The 24449-nt window shown below is 49.3% G+C and overlaps 1 protein-coding gene across 1 annotated transcript in view; it reads right to left on the reverse strand.

The window, feature by feature from the left end:
- The window catches only part of OGFOD3 (2-oxoglutarate and iron dependent oxygenase domain containing 3), a 133241-nt gene that overhangs the window by 29224 nt on the left and 79568 nt on the right, over positions 1-24449 (reverse strand). Inside the window, exon 8 of the mRNA XM_077458559.1 lies at positions 6143-6266. Within this exon, the coding sequence (XP_077314685.1) occupies positions 6143-6266 (124 nt within the window). The remainder of the gene's footprint in view (positions 1-6142; positions 6267-24449) is intronic.

The raw sequence follows: 24449 nt of genomic DNA on the forward strand, positions 1-24449 counted from the left end.
GCTGTTTACGCGGCATTTCCTCCATTCAGCCGTCCCGTGAGACGATCGCGGGGATGCCCGCGGCGATCGAGTCCGCGGGTCCCGCGACCGGACTCACGGGGGTCCCGACCAGTGCAGGAGCGCGCCGCCGGCCGATGGCAGGGCGGCATTGAATATTGGACGTACATGTATGCCAATATGCCTGCCCGTGCCATTCTGTCGACGTACATCGTCGTGTGCTGGTCGGGAAGTGGTTAAGGGCAGTGTGCGCGAGTGTGCAATGTATGTGTGGAGTGCTGTATAAATTGACGGCGCTATATGGGACACTTATAGACACACGCCCACACTCACTCAGGTTGAACTGGATGGACTGGTGTCTTTATTTCCACCTTACCAACTATCTAATTACCAACTATGCAACTATCTTATCTGTGGGCATCCAACTGTGACAGCAGAGTTTATCAGGCTGCCGGCAGAGGTGCTGGATGGTATTGCTGTGCTTTTCGCCCAGGTCTACATGCCAGGATTTCATGCATTGGGGCTCAGTGTGAATGAGGCCTAAGAGTCCTGACCTCAACCCGATAGAACACCTTTGGGATGAATTAGAGCAGACACTGTGAGCCAGGCCTTCTTGTCCAACATCAGCGCCTGACCTTACAAATGCCCTTCTGGAAGAATGGTCAAACATTCCCATAGACACCCTCCTAAACCTTGTGGACGGCCTTCCCAGAAGAGTTGAAGCTGTTATATCTGCAAGGGGCCAACTCAATATTGAACCCTACAGACGGAGATGCCATTAAGCTTCATGTGCGTGTAAAGGCAGGCGTCCCAATACTTTTGGCAATATGGTGTATATTTTTGTTGTCACCATATGTTCTCTTTGGTTTGTCCACATTTGTGACAGGTCAGCTTTAAAGCGGGAGTCCGCCGGGACAACCGCGTTTTTTTTTTTTTTTTTTTTTTTTAAAGCCAGCAGCTACAAATACTGCAGCTGCTGACTTTTAAAATAGTGACACTTACCCGCCCAGCGCGCCCGCGATGTCGGCCCCCGAAGACGATCTCTCGATCGTCTCTCGGGTGCTGCCGCCGCCATCTTGGATATGGGAATCAGGAAGTGGAGCCTTTCGGCTTCATTTCCCGGTTCCCTATTGCGCATGCGCGAGTCGCGCTGCGCAATAAGGATGGACTCGCTGCCTCTGGGATCTGTGTGTTTCCCAGCAGACAGCGGGGGACTTTCGGAAAGGGGTGTAATCTACGCCCCTTTCCGCAGAGAGCTATCCCGGAAGTGGGTGCAGATACCTGTACTGTACAGGTACCTGCACCCCCCTCCCCCCTGAAAGGTGCCAATTGTGGCGCCGGAGGGGGGGAGGGTTCCGATGAGCGGAAGGTCCACTTTAGGGTGGAGCTCCGCTTTAACAAGGAGAGAGACGTACAGCATTTAATCTTTCCGCAGACATGTTAATAGCTACAAGGGAGCAATGAGCCATATTTTATTACCGTTGTTCTCCGGCATAATTAGAGCTTCTCAAGTCTGCCAGGCCTTTTAAGTTTACAAAATGGCAATTATGTTTGCTATTGAACAGCCAAAGTACGGGAAATGAAAGCAGGGCTCAGGGTAACTGCCAAGGGTGGCCTGTCCCTGGGACAAACGTCAACCCGTTACTCTGCCAAGTGCCCAAGAATGTTAATGGAGGCAGCTATTCTTCTTCCCGGATCATAAACAGTACTCAGAATAATGCAAGAGACACTGAGAATATCAGAACACAAACGGGGGTCAATGGTATCTTATCCATTTCAATACAAGTAGAATGGGAAGCAGAAAATTCAGGCAAAACGTTTACTTTTACTGCGAGAGTTACCTACTGCATTGTTAGACCGGTCCCTGCAGTGTCCTCTCCTCCCTGCCTCAGCGGTCTCAGGTCCTTACATCATCAAGACTGATGCAGAGTCCATACCAAGGAGCTGTCCCCTACCACAGCATGGGGGGGAGCACCGTCTGCCAGGGGATTGGAGGATCGGGGCAGCAAAAGACAAAAGAAGCAGATAACCCTTGCACTGTGGGTGCAGTTCCACTGCAAAAGGAAGGATTTTCAGATTTCCCGGAGTTGGGTTTTAAAGTCCAGTTGCACTCTAAGATCTCTTTATAGTCCTGTACCCCGGTATGTTATCATTTGTGACTGATTTTGTATTGGAAATGCCAAAAAACAGACTTATCCTGTTCCCTGCTCCCTCCCCCATCCTCTATGTTCTGCGGTCGCAGAGCTGAGTAACAGCCACACCCCTCATAACAGAGTTAATTTGCAGAGAAAGAGAAGGGGCAAGTCTCACAAGGTCTGCTACTTACAGAGTGCCCTACAACTAATGCCTGGTACACACTACTAGCTTTTTTTGGTAGTCAGTCATGTTGGAACAGGAAGGGGCCATCCCTAAACTGTTCCCACAAAGTTGGGAGCATGAAATGGCCCAAAATGTCTTGGTATGCTGACGCCTTAAGAGTTCCCTTCACTGGACCTAAGGGGGCAAGTCCAACCCCTGAAAAACACCTGGATTTCCCCTGGCCTTTCAATTCATCGCAAAGGTGTTCAGAAGGGTTGAGGTCAGGTATTGATGTTGGAAGAGAAGACATGGATCACCATTGGCCTTTCCCAACGGTGTTCAGTAGGGTTCAGGTCAGGTATTGATGTTGGAAGAGAAGACATGGATCACCATTGGCCTTTCCCAACGGTGTTCAGTAGGGTTCAGGTCAGGTATTGATGTTGTAAGAGAAGACATGGATCACCATTGGCCTTTCCCAACAGTGTTCAGTAGGGTTGAGGTCAGGTGTTGATGTTGGAAGAGAAGACCTGGATCACCATTGGCCTTTCCCAACGGTGTTCAGTAGGGTTGAAGTCAGGTATTGATGTTGGAAGAGAAGATATGGATCACCATTGGTCTTTCCCAAACGGTGTTCAGTAGGGTTGAGGTCAGGTATTGATGTTGTAAGAGAAGACATGGATCACCATTGGCCTTTCCCAACGGTGTTCAGTAGGGTTGAGGTCAGGTATTGATGTTGGAAGAGAGGACATGGATCACCATTGGCCTTTCCCAACGGTGTTCAGTAGGGTTGAGGTCAGGTATTGATGTTGGAAGAGAAGACATGGATCACCATTGGCCTTTCCCAACGGTGTTCAGTAGGGTTGAAGTCAGCTATTGATGTTGGAAGAGAAGACATGGATCACCATTGGCCTTTCCCAACGGTGTTCAGTAGGGTTGAAGTCAGATATTGATGTTGGAAGAGAAGACATGGATCACCATTGGCCTTTCCCAACGGTGTTCAGTAGGGTTGAAGCCAGGTATTGATGTTGGAAGAGAAGACATGGATCACCATTGGCCTTTCCCAACGGTGTTCAGTAGGGTTGAGGTCAGGTATTGATGTTGGAAGAGAAGACATGGATCACCATTGGCCTTTCCCAACAGTGTTCAGTAGGGTTGAGGTCAGGTGTTGATGTTGGAAGAGAAGACATGGATCACCATTGGCCTTTCCCAACGGTGTTCAGCAGGGTTGAAGTCAGATATTGATGTTGGAAGAGAAGACATGGATCACCATTGGCCTTTCCCAACGGTGTTCAGCAGGGTTGAAGTCAGATATTGATGTTGGAAGAGAAGACATGGATCACCATTGGCCTTTCCCAACGGTGTTCAATAGGGTTGAAGTCAGATATTGATGTTGGAAGAGAAGACATGGATCACCATTGGCCTTTCCCAACGGTGTTCAGTAGGGTTGAAGCCAGATATTGATGTTGGAAGAGAAGACCTGGATCTCCACTGGCCTTTCAACTCATCCCAAAGGTGTTCAGTAGGGTTGATGTCAGGGCTCTGTGTAGGACATTAAAATTCCCCCACACCAAAACTGGTCAAACCATGTCTTTATGTAGATGGCTTTGTACACAGGGGGAAGTCACGCTAGAACAGAAAAGAGCCTTCACCATAAAACTGAAAATCCACAATTGTCTAAAATATCTTTTTATTCTGTAGCGTTAACATTGGATAGATATACACATACATATAGCAATGCAGTAGGTGGTTCTCACGTCCTCAAAAACGTTGATCAAATTTGCGCATAAGTGGTGTGACTTTCCAGCTTCATTTTTGGCGTCGTGGCTCTTTAAATCGCACAATTAGGTCTCAGGCAGGTGCAGAACGTGCGTCAGATAGTAACAATAAACACACAAGTGTTCGCTGGTTCCTTATCGTGTTAATCCCTCCACCTTTGAGCATTTACCAGTAACAGACGGCTGCGGTGAATGCGGCAGAAGGCCTCGAATGTAATAACAGGTGAATGACAGCAGCTGGGTACGGCGCACTTATTAGGTGACAATCCTGTAGTCCATTACAGTAAAAGATCCGTTCGATGACAGAACGTGACAGAGCGAGTTTTTAATGCGTGCAACTGCACAAAAAGCCGCGCGCCTCAATTCCCGAATATTTCTCGGCGGAGCTCTTTTGAAAGGGTCGATAAATAAAAGGCCGTAATTTGAGCCATTACATTAATAGCTACGTCCCTTAATAGCCAAAAAGGGGGGGGGGGGGGGGGGGTGAGGAATGAATAAAGTATACATGACACCGACACAAACACTCTCTGCGGAGTCCGCGGTAATTAAAACAAAATTTTATTTAATTAGGAAATATGCAGTGTAATTAAATTTGAACTTTAAGAGATAATTGTGTTTTGAAAATGGTGCGAAATTAAAAAAATAAAAAATAAAAAAAAATGGCTGGTTTGAATATTTAATTATCAGAAATTATCACAAACAAGTAACAATAAAAGTGGATGGATATACGCTGTACATGAGGTTTTCAAGTATGATAATATAATGGAGGAGTTTGCAGGTGGACGTAAAGTAATAAAAAAAAAAAGAGAGTAACCCTCACTATGATATACACTACAGTATCTCACAAAAGTAAGTACACCCCTCACATTTTTTTGTAAATATTTTATTCTTTTCATGTGACAAGACTGAAGAAATGACACTTGTCTACAATGTAAAGTAGTGAGTGTACAGCTTGTATAACAGTGTAAATTTCCTGTCCCCTCAAAATAACTCAACACACAGCCATTAATGTCTAAACCGCTGGCAACAAAAGTTAGTACACCCCCTGAGTGAAAATGTCCAAATTGGGCCCAAAGTCTCAATATTTTGTGTGGCCGCCATTATTTTCCAGCACTGCCTTCACCCTCTTGGGCATGGAGGTCAGCAGAGCTTCACAGGTCACCACTGGAGTCCTCTTCCCCTCCTCCATGATGACATCACAGAGCTGGTGGATGTTGGAAACCTTGCGCTCCTCCACCTTCCGTTTGAGGATGTCCCACAGATGATCAATAGGGTTTAGGTCTGGAGACATGCTTGGCCAGTCCATCACCTTTACCCTCAGCTTCTTTAGCAAGGCAGTGGTGGTGTTGGAGGTGTGTTTGGGGTGGTTATCATGTTGGAATACTGCCCTGCGGCCCAGTCTCTGAAGGGAGGGGGATCATGCTCTGCTTCAGTATGCCACAGTACACAGGACTTTTTCTAACGTCCTGCAAGGGCACCGCTCCAGTGTGAAAGTACTTCAGCTCTCACACTGGGGAGGCATGAGAGGCGTATTTCTGGGGCTTTACAGGTGCTATTTTTACTCCAAAAGCACCTGAAAAACGCCTCAGTGGGAAAGGGGTCTTAATGCAGCAGCAGCATTGCCTCTCCTGCAATAGACTACAGCAGTGGTCATCACCCCTGTCCTCAGGGCCCACTAACAGGCCAGGTTTGCAAGATAACTGAAATACATCACAGGTGATATAATTTGCTGCTCAGTGATTGCCGTATTCTAGTCTGTATCTCCCCCAAGGTAATACATAAAACCTGGCCTGTTAGTGGGCCCTGAGGACAGGGTTGATGACCACTGGACTACAGGATGACGTCACGCTGTTATGAGTGCAGGCCGTTACAGTACCTCTAACACCCCACTCCAGAACAGCCCACTGAGCCCACAAGCTGCTGTTTAGACTGAGATAGCGACTGATCCACCCTCCAGGATCCACTGCCAAGGAGCAGGCAGTCCGGGGACCTTTCAAAGCTACAACACCCCCCCCCCCCCCCACTACTGCCACAGATTTAGGTGATGTTGCAAAGAGAAATCCAAGTCTTACCTGTTCTGGGTTCCACTGTGCTGTTTGTCTTCTCATCTATAAATATGAATCTGCCGCCATTGAAATCTTGGTAGTAGTCAGACAGGTAGAGTAAGGAGGTGTAGTCAAAAGAGCCGTATGTAACCTGCAGATAGATACGTATTGATTGAATCACGGAATTCAAGATAAAAAGCAAAACGGAGTTTAGTTCTCCAAGATATAAACTCATGATTATCCAGCAACCCATAAAGATCTATATAGAGGAATCAGGACCTCCTTCCTCCTGCTGGTGACCCCTCTAGTGATATAAAGATCTATATAGAGGAATCAGGACCTCCTTCCTCCTGCTGGTGACCCCTCTAGTGATATAAAGATCTATATAGAGGAATCGGGACCTCCTTCCTCCTGCTGGTGACCCCTCTAGTGATATAAAGATCTATATAGAGGAATCGGGACCTCCTTCCTCCTGCTGGTGACCCCTCTAGTGATATAAAGATCTATATAGAGGAATCAGGACCTCCTTCCTCCTGGTGACCCCTCTAGTGATATAAAGATCTATATAGAGGAATCAGGACCTCCTTCCTCCTGCCGGTGACCCCTCTAGTGATATAAAGATCTATATAGAGGAATCGGGACCTCCTTCCTCCTGCTGGTGACCCCTCTAGTGATATAAAGATCTATATAGAGGAATCGGGACCTCCTTCCTCCTACTGGTGACCCCTCTAGTGATATAAAGATCTATATAGAGGAATCAGGACCTCCTTCCTCCCGCTGGTGACCCCTCTAGTGATATAAAGATCTATATAGAGGAATGAGGACCTCCTTCCTCCCGCTGGTGACCCCTCTAGTGATATAAAGATCTATATAGAGGAATCAGGACCTCCTTCCTCCCGCTGGTGACCCCTCTAGTGATATAAAGATCTATATAGAGGAATCAGGACCTCCTTCCTCCTGCTGGTGATCCCTCTAGTAATATAAAGATCTATATAGTGGAATCGGAACCTCCTTCCTCCTGCTGGTAACCCCTCTAGTAATATAAAGATCTATATAGTGGAATCAGGACCTCCTTCCTCCTGCTGGTGATCCCTCTAGTAATATAAAGATCTATAGAGAGGAATCAGGACCTCCTTCCTCCTGCCGGTGATCCCTCTAGTGATATAAAGATCTATATAGAGGAATTAGGACCTCCTTCCTCCCTCTGGTGACCCCTCTAGTGATATAAAGATCTATATAGAGGAATCAGGACCTCCTTCCTCCCGCCGGTGACCCCTCTAGTGATATAAAGATCTATATAGAGGAATCAGGACCTCCTTCCTCCCGCTGGTGACCCCTCTAGTGATATAAAGATCTATATAGTGGAATCAGGACCTCCTTCCTCCCGCCGGTGACCCCTCTAGTGATATAAAGATCTATATAGAGGAATCAGGACCTCCTTCCTCCTGCTGGTGACCCCTCTAGTGATATAAAGATCTATATAGAGGAATCAGGACCTCCTTCCTCCCGCCGGTGACCCCTCTAGTGATATAAAGATCTATATAGAGGAATCAGGACCTCCTTCCTCCCGCTGGTGACCCCTCTAGTGATATAAAGATCTATATAGAGGAATCAGGACCTCCTTCCTCCTCCTGGTGACCCCTCTAGTGATATAAAGATCTATATAGAGGAATCAGGACCTCCTTCCTCCCGCTGGTGATCCCTCTAGTGATATAAAGATCTATATAGAGGAATCAGGACCTCCTTCCTCCTGCTGGTGACCCCTCTAGTGATATAAAGATCTATATAGAGGAATCAGGACCTCCTTCCTCCTGCTGGTGACCCCTCTAGTGATATAAAGATCTATATAGAGGAATCAGGACCTCCTTCCTCCCGCTGGTGATCCCTCTAGTAATATAAAGATCTATATAGTGGAATCAGGACCTCCTTCCTCCTGCTGGTGACCCCTCTAGTGATATAAAGATCTATATAGAGGAATCAGGACCTCCTTCCTCCCGCTGGTGACCCCTCTAGTGATATAAAGATCTATATAGAGGAATCAGGACCTCCTTCCTCCCGCCGGTGACCCCTCTAGTGATATAAAGATCTATATAGAGGAATCAGGACCTCCTTCCTCCCGCTGGTGACCCCTCTAGTGATATAAAGATCTATATAGAGGAATCAGGACCTCCTTCCTCCCGCCGGTGACCCCTCTAGTGATATAAAGATCTATATAGAGGAATCAGGACCTCCTTCCTCCTGCTGGTGACCCCTCTAGTGATATAAAGATCTATATAGAGGAATCAGGACCTCCTTCCTCCCGCCGGTGACCCCTCTAGTGATATAAAGATCTATATAGAGGAATCAGGACCTCCTTCCTCCCGCTGGTGACCCCTCTAGTGATATAAAGATCTATATAGAGGAATCAGGACCTCCTTCCTCCTGGTGGTGACCCCTCTAGTGATATAAAGATCTATATAGAGGAATCAGGACCTCCTTCCTCCTGCTGGTGACCCCTCTAGTGATATAAAGATCTATATAGAGGAATCAGGACCTCCTTCCTCCTGGTGGTGACCCCTCTAGTGATATAAAGATCTATATAGAGGAATCAGGACCTCCTTCCTCCTGGTGGTGATCCCTCTAGTGATATAAAGATCTATATAGAGGAATCAGGACCTCCTTCCTCCTGCTGGTGACCCCTCTAGTGATATAAAGATCTATATAGAGGAATCAGGACCTCCTTCCTCCTGGTGGTGACCCCTCTAGTGATATAAAGATCTATATAGAGGAATCAGGACCTCCTTCCTCCTGCTGGTGATCCCTTTAGTGATATAAAGATCTATATAGAGGAATCAGGACCTCCTTCCTCCTGCTGGTGACCCCTCTAGTGATATACAGATCTATATAGGGGAATCAGGACCTCCTTCCTCCTGCTGGTGACCCCTCTAGTGATATAAAGATCTATATAGGGGAATCGGGACCTCCTTCCTCCTGCTGGTGACCCCTCTAGTGATATACAGATCTATATAGGGGAATCAGGACCTCCTTCCTCCCGCTGGTGACCCCTCTAGTGATATAAAGATCTATATAGGGGAATCAGGACCTCCTTCCTCCCGCTGGTGACCCCTCTAGTGATGCACTCCAGAACATTATTGATTTTCCCCACTGCCTGGCCATACAGGTTGCTCATTCTTCATCTGAAATAATCGCCCCCAAATCATTTTTCCTCTGTATTTCTGACACGGAGACATCTTGGCTGTTATTGATAATAATAATAATAAGGTTGCCTATTCTGACAGGTTAATGGAAAGTAAAAAGTTATTTTTAAGAAGCTCCACACTTTATAAAAGACATGAGCACTTCGACAAACGTAGGCACCTTCTATCCAGCGGGGTAACCGCAGCAATCAATGGCTAATTAGTGTCTTTAACTGCTAACGATGCACTTAGAGTGAATCACGGAGACGGAGAGAGGAAACTCTACTTTTCAAATCAATGTTATAAAGAATAACGAGCGGTGGAGATGTTCAGGAATCGGGTCCGACAACCAGAAGTTTGTCTTCGTTACTAAAATTGTCCTACAGAAAACACGAAGCCGCTCTGATTGGGCGCTCAATACCAAAAGACTTAATTATGTAACTTGCAGAAAATGTGGCAATAATGGCAACACTCCCCTAACAAACCAATCCGGGGGGCTTTCGGGCTAAACTGATGAAACTTTCCTAAAGATTACATTACCCTCCAAGGAGACGTAATTCCAAACGTAATGGTATTTAGACTGCCAACGCACTGCGTATCATAAACACAGGATCTCACAAAAGTAAGTACACCCCCTCAGTCACATTTGTGTAAATCTTTTCTTCTATCTTTTCATGTGACAACACTGAAGAAAGGACACTTGTCTACAATGGAAAGTAGCGAGTGTACAGCTTGCCTATGTAAACAAGGCGATTACCCGTTCTGCCTAATGACATGATAGTAATCGGGAACAGCAATCTCTGTCATGTCCCTGGCAGCCCATCCCCCCCAAAGTTAGAACACACCTAGGGAACACACTTAACCCCTTGATCTCCCCCCTAGTGTTAACCCCTTCCCTGCCAGTGTCATTTTTACATTGATCAGTGTATTTTATAGCAATGTCACTGGTCCCCAAAAAGTGTCATTTTTCAGATTTGTCTGCCGCAATGTTGCAGCCCCACTAAAAATCGCAGATCTCTGCCATAAACAGTAAAGACGATCATTTTTATTTTTTTTAACTGCTTGCGGACCAGCCACCGCAGTTTTACCGAGGCAGGTTGGCTCTGCTTGCGCGAAATCACGTTATTGTACATGATCTCGCGAGGCTTGGATAGCAGGCGCACGTGTCCACCGCCAGCTCCGTGAGTCTGACCGCGGGTCCTTCAGACTTGATGTCCGCGGGGATACCCGCAATCATCTCATGGAGAGGAAGAACGGGGAGATGCTAATGTAAACAAGCATCTCCCCGTTCTGCCTAGTGACAGTGTCCTTGATCACCGCTCCCTGTAAATCGGGAGCGCGCTGATCAGTGACCTGTCGCACACAGCCCCCCACAGTTAGAATCACTCCCTAGGACACACTTAACCCCTGCAGCGCTCCCTCCTGGTTAATCCCTCCATTGCCATTTTTAATCGCACTAATCGCTGTATAAATGTGAATGGTCCCAAAATAGCTCCAAAAGTGACCTATGTGTCCACCATAATGTCGCAGTCACGATAAAAAATAAAATAAAAATAATAAAAAAATAAATAAAAAGAAATCGCTGATCGTCGCCATTACTAGTAAAAAAAAGAAATAAATAATAAAAATGCCATAAAACTATCCCTTATTTTGTAGAGGCTTTAACTTTTGCACAAACCAATCAATAAACGCTTATTGTAATTTTTTTTTACCAAAAATATGTAGAAGAATACGTATCGGCCTAAACTGAGGAAAACAATGATTTTTTTTAACATATTTTTTGGGGATATTTATCATAGCAAAAAGTAAAAAACAAAGTGTCTTTTTCAAAATTGTCGCATTGTTTTGTTTATAGCACAAAAAATAAAAACCATAGATGTGATCAAATACCACCATTTGTGGGGGAAAAAAAAAGGATATCAAATTTGTTTGGGAGCCATGTTGCACAACCGCACAATTGTCAGTTAAAGCGACGCAGTGCCGAGTCACAAAAAACGCTTTGGCCTAAAAAGCCAAACGCTATGTGTGGGGGAAACTAACACCGCCCATCCCCCCGAACACACCATCCCCACCGTGAGACATGGTGGTGGCAGCATCATGTGGTGGGGATGGTTTTCTTCAGCAGGGACAGGGAAGCTGGTCAGAGTTGATGGGAAGATGGATGGAGACAAATACAGGACAATCTTAGAAGAAAACCTGTTAGAGTCGGCAAAGGACTTGAGACCGGGGCGGAGGTTCCCCTTCCAGCAGGACAACGACCCGAAACATCCAGCCAGAGCTACAATGGAATGGTTTACATCAAAGCATATTCATGTGTTAGAATGGCCCAGTCACAGTCCAGACCTAAATCCCATTGAGAATCTGTGGCCAGACTTGAAAATTGCTGATCACAGACGCTCTCCATCCAATCTGACAGAGCTTGTGATATTTTACAATGAAGAATGGGCAGAAATGTCCTCTCTAGATGGGCAAAGCTGGTAGAGACACCCCCAAAAAGACTTGTAGAGAAAGGGGGTTCTACAAAGTATTGACTCTGGGGGGCGCCATACAAATGCCCCTCCCCCACACTTTTCACATATTTATTTGTATCATTTATCATTTTCCTTCCTCTTCACAATTATGAGCCACTTTGTGTTGGTCCATCACAGAAAATCCCAATAAAATACATTTATGTTTTTGGTTGTAAAATGATAAAATGTGGGGAATTTCAAGGGGTATGAATACTTTTTCAAGGCACTGCAAACCTTCTAGCAGACCAGGCACGCTCCTATACATGTAATTTAATTGGGTATTCCGCCGTTTTCCTTCATTTCAGCTTTTATACTTCTGTTTACTTGCATGACCAAGAAGCAGACCCCCCCTCCCCTCCCCTCCCCCCCTCCCCTGCCCCCCCCTCCCCCCCCCAACAGCTATTAGTATGACTGTCAGGATCGTCCCCTATGCTGAACTCAGATGACAAGTTCATTCGATTCTCTACAAAGTGTACATAATAATCCCAAAGTCAAGTGGGCTCTATATCTGACACCAAAACGCATCGGCATGTCCAATGTCGGAGGGTTATAATTTGAACCCCCCCGGTCTCCGCAGAGATTCGATCTTTCCAGCCATTTAAGTGATGTACTGACAATCGACCTCCATCTACCGCGCTGGGCCAGCACCGTCCACACGTAATTGCCTCTGCCCTCACCTCCATCGCGGCTCTAGGGTCAGCCGCCATCGATCTTCCCATTTTTGCGGGTCGCCAAGTAGAGATTGCTTTGAAAACTATTTGCTTTTCATTAGTAGGGGGCGGGGGTGGGGTGGAGGGGGTGGGGGGGGGGGTGCCAATTTTCTTTCAAGTGGACAGCGACCTCGTTTCTGCCGAGTGCGCCATCGCAACGAAAGGCCCTATAGAGAGAAAATGATGAGCGATCGACCTGGAGGAGCAAAAGGCTAGGCCTCCCCACCCCCCCCCCGATGAAGCGCCGCTGTCCATCCTGTGATAGGAAACGATTTTACATTCAGGAAATGAAAACATCTCCTTGAAGAACGTCCTGACGGGTTTCGTCTTTTTTCATACCAGCGGGAGAGGCAACGGAAAAAGTGGAAGGATGAGCAAATTGTTCTAATCATTTGAAGGTGCCAATGCGTCTTTACCCCCTTCGTGACTAGGCATGTTTTTTTTTTTTTTTTCTATTTAGCACTGCGCTACTTTAACCGCTTAGAGGCCACACCACACACATTTACTGCGGCAGGGCGTCCGCTTTGTGCCGGGTCACGTACCTAGTACACTTCCAGGGTCCGGGGCGTGCACTCCCTGGACACAGCGAGACCCAAGCAGAGGGTCCGGCAGACTCAATGGCCATTGGAAGCCACCGATTGTTTGGGAAAGGAGCAGAATGGCGATCGGCCTATGTAAACAAGGCCGACCATCGTTCTGTCAGTAGGGAAGGTAGTGATCAAGCAGGAGCACAGATCCATGCCTTCCCCTAGTGCAAGCACCTCCCACAGGGAGGAAGCACATTGTTAGGCACACAGTTAACTCTTTGCTTGCCCCTGTTAACCCCTTCCCAGCCAGTGACAGTGCAGAGTATTTCAAGAGAGGAGAGTTAAAGAGGAAGGAGCAGAGTCCTCCAGCAGTGCAGAGTATTTCAGGACAGGAGAGTTATAGAGGAAAGAGCAGAGTCCTTCAGCAGAGTATTTCAGGAGAGAAGAGTTATAGAGAAAGGAGCAGAGTCCTCCAGCAGTGCAGAGTATTTCAGGAGAGGAGAGTTATAGAGGAAGGAGCAGAGTCCTCCAGCAGAGCAGAGTATTTCAGAAGAGAAGAGTTATAGAGGAAGGAGCAGAGTCCTCCAGCAGTCCAGAGCATTTCAGGAGAGGAGAGTTATAGAGGAAGGAGCAGAGTCCTCCAGCAGTCCAGAGCATTTCAGGAGAGGAGAGTTATAGAGGAAGGAGCAGAGTCCTCCAGCAGAGCAGAGTATTTCAGAAGAGAAGAGTTATAGAGGAAGGAGCAGAGTCCTCCAGCAGTGCAGAGTATTTCAGGAGAGGAGAGTTATAGAGGAAGGAGCAGAGTCCTCCAGCAGAGTATTTCAGGGGAGGAGAGTTATAGAGGAAGGAGCAGAGTCCTCCAGCAGTGCAGAGTATTTCAGGGGAGGAGAGTTATAGAGGAAGGAGCAGAGTCCTCCAGCAGTGCAGAGTATTTCAGGAGAGGAGAGTTATAGAGGAAGGAGCAGAGTCATCCAGCAGTGCAGAATATTTCAGGAGAGGAGTGTTATAGAGGAAGGAGAAGAGTCCTCCAGCAGTGCAGAGTATTTCAGGAGAAAAGAGTTATAGAGGAAGGAGCAGAGTCCTCCAGCAGAGCAGAGTATTTCAGGAGAGGAGTGTTATAGAGGAAGGAGAAGAGTCCTCCAGCAGTGCAGAGTATTTCAGGAGAGGAGAGTTATAGAGGAAGGAGCAGAGTCCTCCAGCAGTCCAGAGCATTTCAGGAGAGGAGAGTTATAGAGGAAGGAGCAGAGTCCTCCAGCAGAGCAGAGTATTTCAGAAGAGAAGAGTTATAGAGGAAGGAGCAGAGTCCTCCAGCAGTGCAGAGTATTTCAGGAGAGGAGAGTTATAGAGGAAGGAGCTGAGTCCTCCAGCAGTGCAGAGTATTTCAGGAGAGGAGAGTTATAGAGGAAGGAGCAGAGTCCTCCAGCAGTGCAGAGTATTTCAGGAGAGGAGAGTTATAGAGGAAGGAGCAGAGTCCTCCAGCAGTGCAGAGTATTTCAAGAGAGGAGAGTTAAAGAGGAAGGAGCAGAGTCCTCCAGCAGTGCAGAGTATTTCAGGACAGGAGAGTTATAGAGGAAAGAGCAGAGCCCACCAGCAGTGCAGAGTATTTCAGGAGAGGAGAGTTATAGAGGAAGGAGCAGAGTCCTCCAGCAGAGCAGAGTATTTCAGAAGAGAAGAGTTATAGAGGAAGGAGCAGAGTCCTCCAGCAGAGCAGAGTATTTCAAGAGAGGAGAGTTAAAGAGGAAGGAGCAGAGTCCTCCAGCAGTGCAGAGTATTTCAGGACAGGAGAGTTATAGAGGAAAGAGCAGAGCCCACCAGCAGTGCAGAGTATTTCAGGAGAGGAGAGTTATAGAGGAAGGAGCAGAGTCCTCCAGCAGAGCAGAGTATTTCAGAAGAGAAGAGTTATAGAGGAAGGAGCAGAGTCCTCCAGCAGTCCAGAGCATTTCAGGAGAGGAGAGTTATAGAGGAAGGAGCAGAGTCCTCCAGCAGTCCAGAGCATTTCAGGAGAGGAGAGTTATAGAGGAAGGAGCAGAGTCCTCCAGCAGAGCAGAGTATTTCAGAAGAGAAGAGTTATAGAGGAAGGAGCAGAGTCCTCCAGCAGTGCAGAGTATTTCAGGAGAGGAGAGTTATAGAGGAAGGAGCTGAGTCCTCCAGCAGTGCAGAGTATTTCAGGGGAGGAGAGTTATAGAGGAAGGAGCAGAGTCCTCCAGCAGTGCAGAGTATTTCAGGAGAGGAGAGTTATAGAGGAAGGAGCAGAGTCATCCAGCAGTGCAGAATATTTCAGGAGAGGAGTGTTATAGAGGAAGGAGAAGAGTCCTCCAGCAGTGCAGAGTATTTCAGGAGAAAAGAGTTATAGAGGAAGGAGCAGAGTCCTCCAGCAGAGCAGAGTATTTCAGGAGAGGAGTGTTATAGAGGAAGGAGAAGAGTCCTCCAGCAGTGCAGAGTATTTCAGGAGAGGAGAGTTATAGAGGAAGGAGCAGAGTCCTCCAGCAGTCCAGAGCATTTCAGGAGAGGAGAGTTATAGAGGAAGGAGCAGAGTCCTCCAGCAGAGCAGAGTATTTCAGAAGAGAAGAGTTATAGAGGAAGGAGCAGAGTCCTCCAGCAGTGCAGAGTATTTCAGGAGAGGAGAGTTATAGAGGAAGGAGCTGAGTCCTCCAGCAGTGCAGAGTATTTCAGGAGAGGAGAGTTATAGAGGAAGGAGCAGAGTCCTCCAGCAGTGCAGAGTATTTCAGGAGAGGAGAGTTATAGAGGAAGGAGCAGAGTCATCCAGCAGTGCAGAATATTTCAGGAGAGGAGTGTTATAGAGGAAGGAGAAGAGTCCTCCAGCAGTGCAGAGTATTTCAGGAGAAAAGAGTTATAGAGGAAGGAGCAGAGTCCTCCAGCAGAGCAGAGTATTTCAGGAGAGGAGTGTTATAGAGGAAGGAGAAGAGTCCTCCAGCAGTGCAGAGTATTTCAGGAGAGGAGAGTTATAGAGGAAGGAGCAGAGTCCTCCAGCAGTGCAGAATATTTCAGGAGAGGAGAGTTATAGAGGAAGGAGCAGAGTCCTTGGGCAGTGCAGAGTATTTCAGGAGAGGAGAGTTATAGAGGAAGGAGCAGAGTCCTCCAGCAGAGTATTTCAGGAGAGGAGAGTTATAGAGGAAGGAGCAGAGTCCTCCAGCAGTGCAGAGTATTTCAGGAGAGGAGAGTTATAGAGGAAGGAGCAGAGTCATCCAGCAGTGCAGAATATTTCAGGAGAGGAGTGTTATAGAGGAAGGAGAAGAGTCCTCCAGCAGTGCAGAGTATTTCAGGAGAAAAGAGTTATAGAGGAAGGAGCAGAGTCCTCCAGCAGTGCAGAGTATTTCAGGACAGGAGAGTTATAGAGGAAAGAGCAGAGTCCTCCAGCAGTGCAGAGTATTTCAGGAGAGGAGAGTTATAGAGGAAGGAGCAGAGTCCTCCAGCAGAGCAGAGTATTTCAGGACAGGAGAGTTATAGAGGAAGGAGCAGAGTCCTCCAGCAGTGCAGAGTATTTCAGGAGAGGAGAGTTATAGAGGAAGGAGCTGAGTCCTCCAGCAGTGCAGAGTATTTCAGGAGAGGAGAGTTATAGAGGAAGGAGCAGAGTCCTCCAGCAGTGCAGAGTATTTCAGGAGAGGAGAGTTATAGAGGAAGGAGCAGAGTCATCCAGCAGTGCAGAATATTTCAGGAGAGGAGTGTTATAGAGGAAGGAGAAGAGTCCTCCAGCAGTGCAGAGTATTTCAGGAGAAAAGAGTTATAGAGGAAGGAGCAGAGTCCTCCAGCAGAGCAGAGTATTTCAGGAGAGGAGTGTTATAGAGGAAGGAGAAGAGTCCTCCAGCAGTGCAGAGTATTTCAGGAGAGGAGAGTTATAGAGGAAGGAGCAGAGTCCTCCAGCAGTGCAGAATATTTCAGGAGAGGAGAGTTATAGAGGAAGGAGCCGAGTATTTCAGGAATAGCAAAAATTTTCCATTTGCGTTATAAATCATTTCTGTACTGTGTGATGCTTTAAAAATAAAGTATTGGAGGAAAAAAAAGGTTTTTTAGAGGAGCGCTGTGATCACATGACAGGAATGTTCCGATGTCTTTCCTATGAGTTGAAGTGGAGCTCGGGGTCGGGGACAACCAGATCCTAATCATGAATCTCCGTATCCGATGAGATGAGCGCTCCTTGCAGATGCTCTCATCGCAGCCCCCGGGGACTCCGGCTGCTGTCAGGACAGCGGGTCATCTAGGCTATGACAGGAAAGAAGTACGAATCTCACGCCGCTGCCGCCTCCTCTCTCCGCTGCCACCAAATGCCGCTTGTCAGCCGAGGTGACAGCGAGACGCTCAGTGCGCTGACATCTCTTCCTCAAGACGGGAAATGGTGACAGCGAATTGTTTTACTGACCGAATCTGACCTTTTCTACTCAAGAGTCAGAAATAGACTCGGCGTCCGTACCGACGGGCGGCGCTGCATTTCTGCCGCTGGAAATTCTGCAGTTTAATGGACAGATCCAACCAAGCAGCTAAATATGCATGGACCACATACAGTATATACGGGGGAGGGGATAACGATCGTCTCCCCTGCAGATTGTGTAAGTTTTGCCCACTTACATAGAAATGAAGGGCCTATCATTGTTATCAGAGGTGAATTTTATATGATAGAGACAGAAGATCAACCAAAACTCCAGAAAAAAAACACAATACAAATGAAGTTGCAGTTCAGGGATTTAAGGAAGTATTTGATCCCCAACCAACCAACAATAACCCACTACTACAGGCTTGCCTCTGAACTAATGCGTACGCCTGCGCTGCAACTACTGCAGTGACAATCTTTATGTGCTGACACATCTGGTGACAGGCAAAGTGGCAAGGGACAAAACGCATCGGGTGGCAGGCGACATGGCAAGGGACAAAACGCGTCTGGTGGCAGGCGACGTGGCAAGGGACAAAATGCGTCTGGTGGCAGGCGATGTGGCAAGGGACAAAATAATGCGTCTGGTGGCGGGCGATGTGGCAAGGGACAAAATGCGTCTGGTGGCGGGCGACGTGGCAAGGGACAAAATGCGTCTGGTGGCGGGCGACGTGGCAAGGGACAAAATGCGTCTGGTGGCAGGCGACGTGGCAAGGGACAAAATGCGTCTGGTGGAAGGTGACGTGGCAAGGGACAAAACGCATCTGATGGCAGGCGACGTGGCAAGGGACAAAATGCGTCTGGTGGCGGGCGACGTGGCAAGGGACAAAATGCGTCTGGTGGCAGGCGATGTGGCAAGGGACAAAATGCGTCTGGTGGCGGGCGACGTGGCAAGGGACAAAATGCGTCTGGTGGCAGGCGACGTGGCAAGGGACAAAATGCGTCTGGTGGAAGGTGACGTGGCAAGGGACAAAACGCATCGGGTGGCAGGCGACAGGGCAAGGGACAAAATGCGTCTGGTGAAAGGTGACGTGGCAAGGGACAAAACGCATCTGATGGCAGGCGACGTGGCAAGGGACAAAATGCGTCTGGTGGCGGGCGACGTGGCAAGGGACAAAATGCGTCTGGTGGCAGGCGATGTGGCAAGGGACAAAATGCGTCTGGTGGCGGGCGACGTGGCAAGGGACAAAATGCGTCTGGTGGCAGGTGACGTGGCAAGGGACAAACCGCATCTGATGGCAGGCGACGTGGCAAGGGACAAAATGCGTCTGGTGGCAGGCGACGTGGCAAGGGACAAAATGTGTCTGGTGGAAGGTGACGTGGCAAGGGACAAAACGCATCTGATGGCAGGCGACGTGGCAAGGGACAAAATGCGTCTGGTGGCGGGCGACGTGGCAAGGGACAAAATGCGTCTGGTGGCAGGCGATGTGGCAAGGGACAAAATGCGTCTGGTGGCGGGCGACGTGGCAAGGGACAAAATGCGTTTGGTGGCAGGCGACGTGGCAAGGGACAAAACGCATCGGGTGGCAGGCGACAGGGCAAGGGACAAAATGCGTCTGGTGGCGGGCGACGTGGCAAGGGACAAAATGCGTCTGGTGGAAGGTGACGTGGCAAGGGACAAAACGCATCGGGTGGCAGGCGACAGGGCAAGGGACAAAATGCGTCTGGTGGCGGGCGACGTGGCAAGGGACAAAATGCGTCTGGTGGCAGGCGATGTGGCAAGGGACAAAATGCGTCTGGTGGCAGGCGATGTGGCAAGGGACAAAATGCGTCTGGTGGCAGGCGATGTGGCAAGAGACAAAACGCATCAGCCTTTTTTTTTTTCCTCTATCAGCAGAACGCAGATATCCCTATCTTCAGATGATACATTGGTGGATCTCTACATTTCAGTCCAGGAAAGGTACAACTGTGCAAGACTGAAGGGGAGGCCAAAGGGAGGATTTCATGTGCGGTTTGGTGCTTTTCTACTGCTTTGCAAATAACAAAGTATCCTTTGAAATTTCGTTTGAAATGGTCACTACCCAATGATCTCCTTTGGCCCGAATGATGTCTCCTAAATTGATGAAAACATGCAGTTCATTGTGTTACCCAACCCCCGACACAGAGAAGAGGCTCTGCCTCTGCCAGGGGCCGTCAGGAGACAGCTGCCGAAATCTGTCACTGCGGGCAGAGAGGCCTGCGGGTCAGCTAACCGCGCACTTTTCCTGCGATTTCTGCGTCTGTGTCCCAGCGATACCCCGGCTGTGCCGGGCTTGTGTCCAGAGACCGGCAACGAGTCTTGGCTCTGGGCAATGCCAACTTCTCTAATCATCAGTCCTGATCAGACGGGAGACCAGGCCAGACGCATGGAGCAGCACGGAAGATATTTAGAGGCGGCCAATCAGCACAACAGACAGAATAATTAAACGATTATAACAAAGTCTTACTGAGAGGATTCTTTAAAGCCGACCACCAAGCAGATACAGAAAGTATTCACAGCGCTTCACTTTTTCCACATTTTGTTATCTTACAGCTTCATTCCAAAATTGATTAAATTCATTATTTACCTCAAAATTCTACAAACATCCCATAATGACAACCTGAGAGAAGATTGTCTGAAAACTTTGCAAATTTATTACAAATGAAACAATCCCATGTACATAAGTATCATAGACTCCTCCCACGCACTTATGTACATGGGAGGAGCCTGTGATCCTTATGTACGTGGGAGGAGCCTGTGATCCTTATGTACGTGGGAGGAGCCTGTGATCCTTATGTACGTGGGAGGAGCCTGTGATCCTTCTGTACGTGGGAGGAGCCTGTGATCCTTCTGTACATGGGAGGAGCCTGTGATACTTCTGTACATGGGAGGAGCCTGTGATACTTCTGCACATGGGAGGAGCCTGTGATACTTCTGCACATGGGAGGAGCCTGTGATACTTCTGTACGTGGGAGGAGCCTGTGATCCTTCTGTACGTGGGAGGAGCCTGTGATCCTTCTGTACATGGGAGGAGCCTGTTATCCTTCTGTACATGGGAGGAGCCTGTGATACTTCTGTACATGGGAGGAGCCTGTGATACTTCTGCACATGGGAGGAGCCTGTGATACTTCTGCACATGGGAGGAGCCTGTGATACTTCTGCACATGGGAGGAGCCTGTGATACTTCTGCACATGGGAGGAGCCTGTGATAATTCTGCACATGGGAGGAGCATGTGATACTTCTGCACATGGGAGGAGCCTGTGATACTTCTGCACATGGGAGGAGCCTGTGATACTTCTGTACATGGGAGGAGTCCGTTTTTAAAAATAAGTAATTTTTCTTGTTCACTTATGTGTGCTGATAAGGCTGCACCAATGGGCACTAATGAGGCTGCATTGATGGGCACTAAAGAGGCTGCACTGATGAGCACTAATGAGGCTGCTCTGATGAGCACTAATGAGGCTGCTCTGATGGGCAATAATGAGGTTGCATTGATGAGCACTGATAGATTGCATTGATGGGCACTTATGAGGTTGTATTGGTGGCATTGATGAGGAGGCACTGATGGGCACAGATGAGGCTCTACTGATGGGCATTGATAGACACTGATGGTGCTGCACTGATGATCAGTGAGCATGCCCAATGCGCATCCCAGGGGCGGGGTTCTGGGAGGACATCAACTGGACAACCTGGAACTGGACGAAATAGCCCAGTCGGTAAGTGGTTAAAGTGTCACAAAACCCACATCATAAAAAATGATGATTAAATGGTGTATTACATGCTGTTCATACTCACTCATCACTATGAGATTCCTTTTCTGTATTCTGCAAATATCCTGGTTGGGCGAGGGCTCAGGTAAGTAGGGCGAGGGCTCAGGTGAGTAGGGCGAGGGCTCAGGTGAGTGGGGCGAGGGCTCAGGTGAGTTGGGCGAGGGCTCAGGTGAGTAGGGCGAGGGCTCAGGTGAGTAGGGCGAGGGCTCAGGTGAGTGGGGCGAGGGCTCAGGTGAGTAGGGCAAGGGCTCAGGTGAGTAGGGCAAGGGCTCAGGTGAGTAGGGCGAGGGCTCAGGTGAGTGGGGCAAGGGCTCAGGTGAGTGGGGCGAGGGCTCAGGTGAGTGGGGCGAGGGCTCAGGTAAGTAGGGCGAGGGCTCAGGTGAGTAGGGCGAGGGCTCAGGTGAGTGGGGCGAGGGCTCAGGTGAGTAGGGCGAGGGCTCAGGTGAGTAGGGCGAGGGCTCAGGTGAGTAGGGCGAGGGCTCAGGTGAGTGGGGCGAGGGCTCAGGTGAGTAGGGCGAGGGCTCAGGTGAGTAGGGCGAGGGCTCAGGTGAGTGGGGCGAGGGCTCAGGTGAGTAGGGCGAGGGCTCAGGTGAGTAGGGCGAGGGCTCAGGTGAGTAGGGCGAGGGCTCAGGTGAGTGGGGCGAGGGCTCAGGTGAGTAGGGCGAGGGCTCAGGTGAGTAGGGCGAGGGCTCAGGTAAGTGGGGGGGTGGGAGATACTGATGCCTAAACATTTTTTACCTTAATGGAAGGAATCCATTAAGGTAAGAAATGTTTAGGCTTTATAACCATTTTAAGGTCACACCTAGTGAAATGCGTCAGTCGGAGAGCAGAGGTACACTGTCCATATATTGGAAATTTGTTTAATTAAACGGCTTGATTATTGAACAGATGTGCGACATTTGTTTTCGGTTTATTCAGGGGAGGGATCTCTCCGGTATCGATTTACAATACCCCTCTGTTCCTTGACTGAGAAGAATTAGGAAGGTGGAAATGTCCGGGTTGCTGGGCGCTCGGGGTAGTTTACAAAACATAAACTGGTGTTGCTTGTGTTAATCAGCGAACGTTTTTTACGGAATTCTCACCTTTGCAGACGTCGTGTATTAATAATTAGAAAACGTTTTTAACCTTCTACAATCCTCGGGTCTCCGGAGGCCAAACAGCCACACAAAGAGGATTAAGAACATAAATGAGTAGATTGTAAGCGGCGAGTGTTTATTTACAGAGCGGTGGGTAAAACGGGCCCCGGGGGGGGAATAACGAGGATCCCCTCCGGGGACTTCTCTGCGGTTATTACTGATGCTGATTGAGACTTGATATTTATTCAGCTTCACATAATCCGCAGACACCATCCTGGGAAACGGAGAGGATAATGACAGCCGGAGATTATTTATTGCTGTGAGCAGAAATCCAATCCATCCGTACACTTCCCCCGACTTCCAGAAAATCCCCCGTGTGCTCCACCGTGTGCTCCCACTTATATGACCCCCGTGTGCTCCCGCTTATATCACCCCGTGTGCTCCCGCTTATATCACCCCGTGTGCTCCCGCTTATATCACCCCCGTGTGCTCCCGCTTATATCACCCCCGTGTGCTCCCGCTTATATCACCCCCGTGTGCTCCCGCTTATATCACCCCCGTGTGCTCCCGCTTATATCACCCCCGTGTGCTCCCGCTTATATCACCCCCGTGTGCTGCCGCTTATATCACCCCCGTGTGCTGCCGCTTATATCACCCCCGTGTGCTCCCGCTTATATCACCCCCGTGTGCTCCCGCTTATATCACCCCCGTGTGCTCCCGCTTATATCACCCCCGTGTGCTCCCGCTTATATCACCCCCGTGTGCTCCCGCTTATATCACCCCCGTGTGCTCCCGCTTATATCACCCCCGTGTGCTCCCGCTTATATCACCCCCGTGTGCTCCCGCTTATATCACCCCCGTGTGCTCCCGCTTATATCACCCCCGTGTGCTGCCGCTTATATCACCCCCGTGTGCTCCCGCTTATATCACCCCCGTGTGCTCCCGCTTATATCACCCCCGTGTGCTCCCGCTTATATCACCCCCGTGTGCTCCCGCTTATATCACCCCCGTGTGCTCCCGCTTATATCACCCCCGTGTGCTCCCGCTTATATCACCCCCGTGTGCTCCCCGTGTGCTCCCTGCTTATATCACCCCGTGTGCTCCCCGTGTGCTCCCTGCTTATATCACCCCGTGTGCTCCCCCGTGTGCTCCCCGCTTATATCACCCCCGTGTGCTCCCCGCTTATATCACCCCCGTGTGCTCCCTGCTTATATCACCCCGTGTGCTCCCCCGTGTGCTCCCCGCTTATATCACCCCCGTGTGCTCCCCGCTTATATCACCCCCGTGTGCTCCCCGCTTATATCACCCCTGTGTGCTCCCCGCTTATATCACCCCTGTGTGCTCCCCCGTGTGCTCCCGCTTATATCACCCCTGTGTGCTCCCCCGTGTGCTCCCCGCTTATATCACCCCGTGTGCTCCCCCGTGTGCTCCCCGCTTATATCACCCCCGTGTGCTCCACGCTTATATCACCCCTGTGTGCTCCCCCGTGTGCTCCCGCTTATATCACCCCTGTGTGCTCCCCCGTGTGCTCCCCGCTTATATCACCCCGTGTGCTCCCCCGTGTGCTCCCCGCTTATATCACCCCCGTGTGCTCCCCGCTTATATCACCCCCGTGTGCTCCCTGCTTATATCACCCCGTGTGCTCCCCCGTGTGCTCCCGCTTATATCACCCCTGTGTGCTCCCCCGTGTGCTCCCCGCTTATATCACCCCGTGTGCTCCCCCGTGTGCTCCCCGCTTATATCACCCCCGTGTGCTCCCCGCTTATATCACCCCCGTGTGCTCCCCGCTTATATCACCCCCGTGTGCTCCCCGCTTATATCACCCCTGTGTGCTCCCCGCTTATATCACCCCTGTGTGCTCCACGCTTATATCACCCCTGTGTGCTCCCCCGTGTGCTCCCGCTTATATCACCCCTGTGTGCTCCCCCGTGTGCTCCCCGCTTATATCACCCCGTGTGCTCCCCCGTGTGCTCCCCGCTTATATCACCCCTGTGTGCTCCACGCTTATATCACCCCTGTGTGCTCCACGCTTATATCACCCCTGTGTGCTCCACCGTGTGCTCCCCGCTTATATCACCCCTGTGTGCTCCACCGTGTGCTCCCCGCTTATATCACCCCTGTGTGCTCCCCCGTGTGCTCCCCGCTTATATCACCCCTGTGTGCTCCACCGTGTGCTCCCGCTTATATCACCCTGTGTGCTCCCGCTTATATCACCCAATGT

This window comes from Lithobates pipiens, unplaced genomic scaffold (genome assembly GCF_037356315.1).
Source record: "Lithobates pipiens isolate NorthernLeopardFrog02 unplaced genomic scaffold, aLitPip1_a1.2 Scaffold_28, whole genome shotgun sequence".
In the NCBI taxonomy this organism is placed as follows: domain Eukaryota; kingdom Metazoa; phylum Chordata; class Amphibia; order Anura; family Ranidae; genus Lithobates; species Lithobates pipiens.